At 36.7% G+C, this 10082-nt stretch overlaps 1 protein-coding gene across 2 annotated transcripts; it reads left to right on the forward strand.

The window, feature by feature from the left end:
- The first annotated feature begins 6646 nt into the window (after nucleotides 1-6646).
- Nucleotides 6647-9720, forward strand: LOC141376691 (E3 ubiquitin-protein ligase RBBP6-like). Of its 2 annotated transcripts, XM_073917220.1 has the most exons (7): nucleotides 6647-8132; nucleotides 8334-8433; nucleotides 8537-8612; nucleotides 8847-8935; nucleotides 9013-9109; nucleotides 9213-9352; nucleotides 9448-9720. In XM_073917220.1, the coding sequence occupies exons 1-7, from the start codon at nucleotides 7973-7975 to the stop codon at nucleotides 9620-9622; spliced, it is 837 nt and encodes a 278-aa protein (XP_073773321.1). In that variant the 5' UTR covers nucleotides 6647-7972; the 3' UTR covers nucleotides 9623-9720. The 2 variants fall into 2 exon arrangements, with proteins under 2 accessions (XP_073773321.1, XP_073773322.1); XM_073917221.1 differs by lacking the exon at nucleotides 9013-9109.
- Nucleotides 9721-10082: the final 362 nt, after the last annotated feature.

A 10082-nucleotide genomic window follows, 5' to 3' on the forward strand; every position in this document is an offset into this window, starting at 1 on the left:
AATTTATTAAGGTTAATCCATTTAGAGACTTCCTCAGTTTGTTTACTTTTTTCATTTTCAATAAATTCCTTCCTCTCATGAGACACAATTATTGCTGCATCATCCGCATTTAACAAAAGCTTTTTTGAACAGGCCATTTTCAAATCATTGATGTATATTAAAAAAGCAAAGGACCTAAAACACTGCCTTGTGAAACCCCATAAGAAACGGTCGAATAATCTGAAAACACACCATTTAAATCTACTATTTGACATCTGTTTTCAAGTTAAGACTTCATGCATTTACAGGCCAAAACACCAAAACCCATTGCCTTTACTTTTAAAATCAATATCCTGTGATCGACTGTATTGAAAGCTTTTTCAGCTTTTTTTTTATACGTCACATTTTAAACAATATTTTTCAATGTGCTAATAAATAACTTTTTCCCTCCCTTTTGACAAAGCACTCAAAATTGATACCAGCCTAGAATTATTAACCTCAAACCTACTACCTTTCTTAAAAATAGGAATAACTCTTGCTTTTTTCAACTTTACATTGACAAATAGAAAAATTGATAATATGTGTAACCATCGGAGTGACGCATTTAGGGAGTCTTTGAGGGAACTGCACTGGAATATTATCTAACCCTGTTGCTTTACTATTTTTAAGTGTTATTAATTTCTTAAATATATCCCCCTCCTCTATTTTATTAAACAAAACTTTCTAGATTAAAACTGCATTTGGCATAATACTCTATAACTAATTTATTAATAAAAATGCCGTTTTGTACTGGAAGCTTTTTCGCCGTCAATATCAGGTGGTATTAAAAAATAATTAACAATGTCATAGTCAGATATAATTAAAACAAACATGATGAAGCCAGTAAATCTGGTTGTGACCTACCCGTGTGTTACTTTTGTTTCTGATGGGGTCAAAAATTATAATGTGCCATTTATGTTTAAAGTAAAATTATTCTCTATATATATATTTTTTAATTTGATATATTTTCAATTAAATTCAATATATTTCTGTCTAAGGCATATTTTTAAAATATAGACATGAAATTGAGATGATTTTTGTATTTTTGTTTACAAATAAACTTTCTGAAGTCTGCTAGTAAACTTTTAATTATTACTTACTATTAATAATGCATAGTCATCATACATCTCTAAATCTTTATTTCTTCAGTTTTACATTTAGAAAGACAAATCAAAGTAAAAAAAAAAAACTAATGTAAAAGTCTGCGTCTCTCTGTGTTGCTCAGGCTGCACTGCAGTGTCTATTCACAGGCGCGATCCCACTACTGATAGGCACGGGTGCTTTGACCTGCTCCGTTTCCGACCTGGGCCGGTTCACCCCTCCTTAAACGACCTGGCGGTCCCGAGCTCACCCAGGAGCACCATATCGATACCGAACTTAGTGCGGACACCCGATCAACATAGTCACCTGCAGCCCAGAAGCCCTGAGCTCAAGCGATCCGCAGACTCAGCCTCCTAGCAGCTTGGATTACAGGCGCGCGCCACTGAACCCGGCGGGAGCTGAAAGAATCAGACCTGTGGAGAATCTGATTATCACAGTGACCTCTAGTGGAGGAAAACTGAAAGACGAAGTAAAGTTGACTTTTTTGCCTTATGACATTGGATAAATATAATTAGCAGTATGATCCCAAATTAAACAAACAACAAAAAAAAAAAAAACTATACTATAGTCATTTGTAGTAAATACTGTTTTAAACACCATCGTCATGTTGAGTCTGGATTATAGTTTATCATTTGCTTGTGTTTCTGAGGCCTGTGACTGTAAGAGGATTTTAAAAGCATTCAGGTCTAGTAAATTGCAGCGTTTGTAACTTTAATAAAAAGCTAATTTATTTCATTATTAATAAAATGAAGACTATAGCGGTATTATTTTACATTCTATTCAATTACTCTACCTGTGTTAGACTCATTGGAAAACAATAAAGCTCTGTTCATTTCATTTCTATAAGTTTTATTGTATTTATCTCTGCTTGTAGATTGTTTATTGTATTTTATGCAGATGCACCTAATATAAACAAATCGCCCGTACTGTAATCCATTTTGCTGTCTATTTTATGATCCAATACACCACTGTCACTTTAGTCAAAAGTATACAAAACCATGGCCAATTTAGTGTTGGAGGTTTCATGGCTAAATTTGCCCAATCTTTATTGATTGCCACCAGTGAGAGCAGTGTGAAGGTTTAATTATTAGAGTAATAGCAGTTTCACTTAAATTATTACAATGCACACAATATTATGGGTGACATATTAGAATTCAAAAGCAGCACATCTTTGTGATATGATAAGAGCCATGGTATCCTGCGTAGTGACAAAATATCACTAAGAAGGACAATCCACATCCACTGTGGATGCAGGAGGAAGCTGTAAGAAAGAGATGTCCAGGCGCTATAGGCATGGGATGATAACCGTTTTCAAGGTATCGGTTTGGAAAATTCAAGGTTTTAAAACTGCCAAAATGTTCTGTAAGGTGTGTACAATTTTTTATTTACATTTTTAGGACAATAGTATCTTCAGCAGAAAAAATATCCAAAGACACTGTGTAAATTGAAATGTTTTTGAAACTAATGAAGACAGAAGACAATGATTTATTTTCATTATTTAGTCTGACATTTTTACTGCTTCAGAATATTTTAAATCTTTCAAAAATAAAATATATTGTTTTTAAAGGGGAAATAGTTTTTGTTTTCTACCCAGACATTTAAAAAGAGTATATTTTAGAGCAGTCATCACAATACCATGATATTTTTGTCCAAGGTTATCATACTATTAAAATCTGACATGGGCCCATGCCTAGAGCTAACCCAGATTCTATTAAAAAATAAAGATCAATAAATAAAAGCACAGCTGCTCAACTTGCTGAATTTTAAATGTGTATCTTCTCAACATTTGGGTTTCCACCAAAACTGTTCTCCAAAGGGTCAATATAGGTCAATATATATGGCCAGGCTGCTATAGCCAAACCTTTGATCACTCTTGTCAATGCCAAACCTGTTTCAATGATGACAGCAGTGTAAATCTTGGGCTGTAGACAATGTGAAACATGTATTGTTGTCTGATGAGTCCACCTTCACTGTATTTTTCACATCTGAGGAGCTATGGTGTGGAGAAGCCCCAATGAAGCGCACCCAGATTGTTGCATGCCCAGAGTGAAGCATGACTTCCTCCAACTTTTAAAAAAATGTTTTTTTTATCTGTGCACATAATTGTGTAGATGAACACGTTCAATAATTTTGTGTGGATGCTCTCAGCGAAAGTTCTGATCAGCAGGTATTGCAGTTGAAACAACTATTACAGACAGCAATGAAACAGCAAGCTGCAACGTGGATTAAAAAATGAATCATATATTGAATAGGAAGTGGGTTTTAAATAGAAAACATTTTCCACAATTTTGTCCTCCCAACTCCTCAAACCAAAGTTACACCCTTATATATATATATATATATATATATATATATATATAAAAAAAAAAAAAAAAAAAATATATATATATATATATATATATATATATATATATATACAGATGTAGATTTACAGATTTATCAATTCCATTTGTAACATTTTTAATACTTCATCTTTTCAATAGTGGTAATTATGGCTTTGCACTTGATTGTTAACTTAAAGGAAACAAAGTAGTGAATGACAAATGATTACTATCAAATGAGCAGTAAATTGTAAATATATCGTTCCTTAAAAAAAGGCTAAAATTAGATTTTTTTCAATTTCTGTGGTCAATGTATACTTTACATGCAAAGTAAATAACGTTTTTCACTTCAAATATTTTTCCTCTCTACTTAGCAAGCATAATAATTTGGCACACAGAATCATGTATTGTGTACAGACATAGACTGCCATTGAGGATTCACTAGGGATGTTTAGTCAAGTAAAATGGTCAGACTCAGGATTACTAAGTATGCTATTTTATTTTATCTGTATATTACATGAACAAATCACCAAAAATGGGCAAAAGCAAGCATCTTATTTTGTGTTGCTTACATTGTTTAATTTCTCATAGACTACTAATAGTAATAATACATTAAATAATTTAGTCAGTGATGGTTTACCATGATAATTTTAAATATCTCGTTTTAATACACGAAGAACAATTAAAAAGTCTGCGTCTGTCTGTGTCGCTCAGGCTGCACTGCAGTGTCTATTCACAGGCGCGATCACACTACTGATCAGCACGGGGGCTTTGACCTGCTCCGTCTCCGGCCTGGGTCGGTTCACCCCTCCTTAAACGACCTGGTGGTCCCAAGCTCCCCCAGCAGCACCATATCGATACCGAACTTAGCGTGGACACCCGATCAACATAGTCCACTGCAGTCCAGAAGCCCTGAACTCAAGCGATCCGCAGCCTCAGCCTCCCAGTAACTTGGATTACAGGCGCGCGCCACTGAACCCGGCGAGAGCTGAGAGAATCAGAGCTGTGGAGAATCTGATCATCACAGCGACCTCTAGTGGAGGAAAACTGAATGATGAATAAAAACTGACTTCATAGCCTTATGACATTGAATAAAAATAAACAGCAGTATAGTATGGTCACAAATTAAACAATTTGTATGTTATCTTGTCGTAATATAATGTTTTAGAACCAAAGATCATTATGCTTTTTTGTGAATGCCACAACATTCTGTATTAACTATTAACTGATAAAATGTAATAAATACTGTGGTATATTTTATTTTTTTACTAAAGTAAAAGTGGTTTATTGTATCATAATACATATAGCTGTAGAAAAAATACAAAATGGGTGATTTGTTTATGATAGATGTGCATCTGCATAAATTATAATAGTCTATGAGCAGAGATAAATTCAATGAAAAAATTGTAGAAATGAAATGAACAGGGCTTTATTGTTTTCTGAGGAGTCTAACAGTCTTTAGGTACAGCATTTTGAAAATCAAATGTAAAATAATACCATTATAGTCTTCATTTTATAAATATAAAAATAAATTATTTTGTTATTAAAATTACAAATGTGCAATTTATTAGTCCTGAATGCTTTTAAGTTCCTTTTTTAGTCACAGGCCTCATAACATATTCAAAGGCTAAACTATTATCTAGACTCATTCATTCATTCATTTTCATTTTGGATTAGTGCCTTCATTAATCTGGGGAATTGTAACAGAAGAAATCACCAATTTATTCAGCATACGCAGCAGATGCCCTTCCAGCTGCAACCCAATGGGAAACACCCACACACTCTTGTATTCATACCCATACACTACGGGCAGTTTAGCTTATTTAATTCACCTATACCGCATGTCTTGCAAACACGGGGAGAACATGCAAACTTCACACAAAAATGACAACTGACCCAGTTTTGTGAATGATCGCATTGAGATATCGATGCTGAAATATTGTGCAGCTAAGAGATATTTCAGTCAAAAATTTAAATTTAGGATTTTCACAATCATAATTATGCGGTGAACTATCCATTTAAGATTAAGTGTGCAAACAGTGAACCTCTGAAAAAGTACAACTTTAATGGTTTAATCTTCCACTTTAATACCTGCTCCTTATCGTGAATAACTAATCATTAACTGAGATAAACAATGATCATTTAACCCTTGCTGAGATACTAACTGTGGTGTCAGATGCGGTTGTGACCATCAGTGCTTTCAATATAAGACTTGAGAGAATCTGACACAGTCTGTGGCATGAATTGATAGACTGTTTCATCTTTAGCTGCACATTATTCTGAATTGCACACTAACACTGAGGTGATGAAATAAAGCAGCAACAACACAGATTAAAAACCACAAACTCTTTGGTCTAAAGACTAAACAGTTGCAATATTAGAGGGTAAACTAAAATCACTTTGTACTCTCTGACACTAAATAAGTTTTTAGCTTTTATGAATAGAAAATTATGTTTGTGATTATTAATCTGCAACCAACAGATCAGGGTCATTGTACAATATAAGATGTAGATTACATTACACTGATAGAGGCCACATCTGCATCTGACACCATATTTAGTGACTGAAAAGGTATTGACTTAATTAGTGAATGAATGAATAAATGAGATATCACTGAATGAGTGAATGTTAGTCGCTGAACTGCTTTTCTGTTGTCATTTAAAAGCTTTTCATTTCCTGATGTATACTGTGGCCTATTTGACAAGATGTTTTACTGTTAAATGACACATTATAAATAATTTAGTTATGAAAATATTAATTCTATATGTATTATTCATTACATATTTTATAAAATATACATTTGCGTAAAATTGTGTTTATGACTCTTTGTTAATGCAAAAAAACAGCAATTGAACACCTTTTCTCAGTGTACTTTACTGCTTACTCTTGTCTTCTAGATGTGTGTTTTTATTAGTTTTTTTTTATCCATTGTCATGCAGCTATACAACAGTAAACCTGACTTGACCTTTAAATAAAGCACAAATGTTTGTTTTTTATATTATACAGTGTAATGAACTTTACTGTGTGGTCCCAAAACACTATAGTCTTTACTATAAATAACTATATAATTTTTTTATTTGGGACAAATATTTTTATTCAGTGCCATAAGACCAATAAAAGTCAAATTTACTTCAGCATTCATTTTTCCTCTACTAGAGGTCGCTGTGATGATCAGATTCTCCACAGCTCTGATTCTCTCAGCTCCCGCCGGGTTCAGTGGCGCGCGCCTGTAATCCAAGCTGCTGGGAGGCTGAGTCTGCGGATCGCTTGAGCTCAGGGCTTCTGGGCTGCAGTGGACTATGTCGATCGGGTGTCCGCGCTAAGTTCGGTATCAATATGGTTCTCCTGGGGGAGCTCGGGACCACCAGGTCGTTTAAGGAGGGGTGAACCGGCCCGAGACGGAGCAGGTCAAAGCACCCGTGCCGATCAGTAGTGGGATCGCGCCTGTGAATAGACACTGCAGTGCATCCTGAGCAACACAGAGAGACGCAGACTTTTCTTCAAGGAGCACTTACACATACAAAAAAGAGGAGAAATACTAAATAATCTCTTCCCTCATTTTTATTGTTCTGACAATTCTAGATTTATAGGGTCATCATAACTGCATTATAACAGGCTTCATCAGGCAGTAAATCTTTTGGACTCTTAAAATGTGTTTTGAAATATCAGAGACAATAAATATCACACACTTCTGATCACTTCTACATTTACTGTAATCCACTGCCACACACACACACACACACACACACACACACACACACACACACACACACACACTGAAAATCTTCTGACTCAAATAGACAGTATCTTTACAGAAATGTATAGAAATATTGCTGTATAATAAAGCTTTGAACTAAAATTTGGATTTAGATAATGCAACTTTAATATTGTATTGATTTTAACACATAATGAAGATCAAACACAAACATGAATGGATTTATATTAACATTATAAACGCATCAAGAAATGATGAGCTTAGAGAGTTTTAAATCATTTTTAACGGATATGAACTTTAGTAGAAAATACATTTGAAGGTGCCTTAAAAAAAGTGTTAAAATACTTTAAAAACGGAAAAACAAATCGCCAATAGGTGGCAGCAAGAGACCGCTTTAATCGAGTGATGCTTTGAGTGATTCATTCAGCCACGAATCACTGATTCATTGACTCGCCCGACTCTTTACAAAGGCCAGAATCATTCGTGTACGGAAACGCTGCTGTGTTTTATTCAGAGATGTCCAACTGTTCTGCTGTTTATTTTATTATTATCATAGTAATGCTTTCAATATTATTTATGAGAAAATAACGCGGAAGTTTTTTAGCGCCTCGTCACGTGATCGTCAGCATCCTTGGCAACGGTTCTTTTTGTGTTGTTTTGAACTCCGCTCTGTCATTGGCATCTGATCTCGGCGTTCTTCGTGGCAACTTATTCGCAGATTATTGATATTATTGATTGTTGGATACATCGATTGATCGCCTGCTGCTCCCTTCATTCAGGTTTGACCCTTGCTATCACACTGTGTTTTGTGTTCAGTATGTCTTGTGTTCATTACAGGTTTCAGAGTCGACTCACCCACGACTCGCTCCAGTTTGAGGGCCTCAACATCACTGTGGGAGAGCTGAAGCGGCAGATCATGAGGCGCGAGAGGCTGAAGTTCTGCCAGCTGAAGATCAGCAAAGCCCAAACTGATGAAGGTGAGATGAGGAAAAGCCACTTAAACTATATTACACTAACATTAGATGTGTTATCAGACAGACTTGTAGAAGCTGACATGTGTTATCATGACTCTGATGGTGACATATAGTGATGTTTTCAGTGTTTTAAAATGCTAATGGCGCTCAAAGTATACCATGGTAAATGATTATTGCTATATTCAAACTTTATTTTGGTGTCAGAATACACAGATGATGATGCTCTCATCCCCAAAAACACGTCGGTCATCATCAGACGGGTCCCTGCGGCTGGACTGAAGTCCTCCAACAGAAGATTTGTTGGGTAAGTCATGTGAAATGAGCGCAATCATCCTCTGATAGATGTTGAATCAAGAGTTTGAGTCTGTCTGTGGTGTTTTAGTCACACAAGCTCCTTTGTTTTGCAGACATCAAGCTGGACCATCAGCCAAATCTTCTCAAACAGGTGATTCTTCACTCCTCTCACTGGAGCAGCTGTTGAAGGTATTGAACAAATGATTAATTCACCCCACTGTGCTGCTCTGTATTGAACTGCAGTGTTTGCATTTGAGGCGTCATAATGACATGTAGTGCAGAATATCAAAACACAGTGTTTAGCAAACAATACACACAAACACAGACACACAAACACACACAGCTTCTTAGGGAGATTTGAGGGTGTTTATTTAGAGCAAATCAGTGAAATTAAATTCTAATGTGCAAATGCCTGTGAAACAGACTGAGAATCTGGCTGAGGCAAAGGCATCAGAGGAGGACAAGCTAAAAGCGGTGATGTACCAGTCCAGTCTGTGCTACTACTCCAGCAGGTGAGCGTTCAGACACTGACAGGTTTGGTTATGGGAGAAATGTTAGAGCTGATTCTCATGGTTCTGATGTTCATCAGTGAGGCCATGACACTGCTTGGGCTTCTTCCACCCAACTATGTCTGCTTCCACTGTGGGATCCCAGGACACCACATTAGGCACTGCCCCTCTAAAGGGGTAACTGGGTTTTCTAAGCTTATGGTTGCTGTGAACTTGAGCTCTTGTCTCCATCAGTCAGATTGTTTGCTCTGTCGTTTGACTGTCACTCATGAATTCACAGGGCAGCAGCTCTGCTCCGCACAAGCGCATCAGGAGGAGCACAGGGATTCCACGCAGCTTCCTGTTGGAGGTGGACGACCCAAACCGAAAGGGAGTCATGATGGACGGCAGCGGCAAATACGTCATTCCCATCATAGACGCGTGAGTAAACTGTACTTGGCATTGCAGCATGTTCTAGTGTTTGTGAAAATCTCACATTATGTCTGCTTGTGTGTGTTTGCGCTCGATCTGTTCAGTGAGGCCTATGCTGCTGAGAAGAAAAAGAGGCCGTCCGTCTCCTGCCAGACCAAGCCGCTGTCCTCCTCTTCCTCAGCTGGTGCAGCATCTTCAGTCCAGGACGCCAGAGGGAAACGTTCCCGCTCCCCATCTCCACCAGAGACGCACGGCGACCAGAAGAGACCACGTCACTGAGAGACCTTCACCCAAGAGACCTGGAGCCGACGTGAGCACAGTGTATATATTGTACATAGTTTATGAATAAAACTGAATAAAGATTATAGCAGCATAAACTGTGGACTGGGTGACCTTCACACAATACAGAAACACAACAGAAAATGATCAACACATTAAGATAGAAATGATGAACAAACATGCTGCGGGAGAACCAGTGTGCTGTCCTGCTCAGAATCTAAAACTTTTAGTTAAAGTCTATTAAATGTTAATCAGAAGAAAAAAAAACGCTGAACAGCTTTTATAGTATTCAATAGTTTTCCTCATAAAGGGGAAAAGTTCAAGAAACATGGAAGAAAAGGCGGCATGTACATATTTTTAAAAATCCATTGGAATGACAAAGATGTGCATGCTCTAATAAGTCATTTTGGCTGTGTTCATATGGTGTCCTTTGGTGGTTTCTATTGCTGTTGTTGTTTAC

The sequence above is a fragment of the Danio rerio genome, chromosome 11, assembly GCF_049306965.1.
Source record: "Danio rerio strain Tuebingen ecotype United States chromosome 11, GRCz12tu, whole genome shotgun sequence".
In the NCBI taxonomy this organism is placed as follows: domain Eukaryota; kingdom Metazoa; phylum Chordata; class Actinopteri; order Cypriniformes; family Danionidae; genus Danio; species Danio rerio.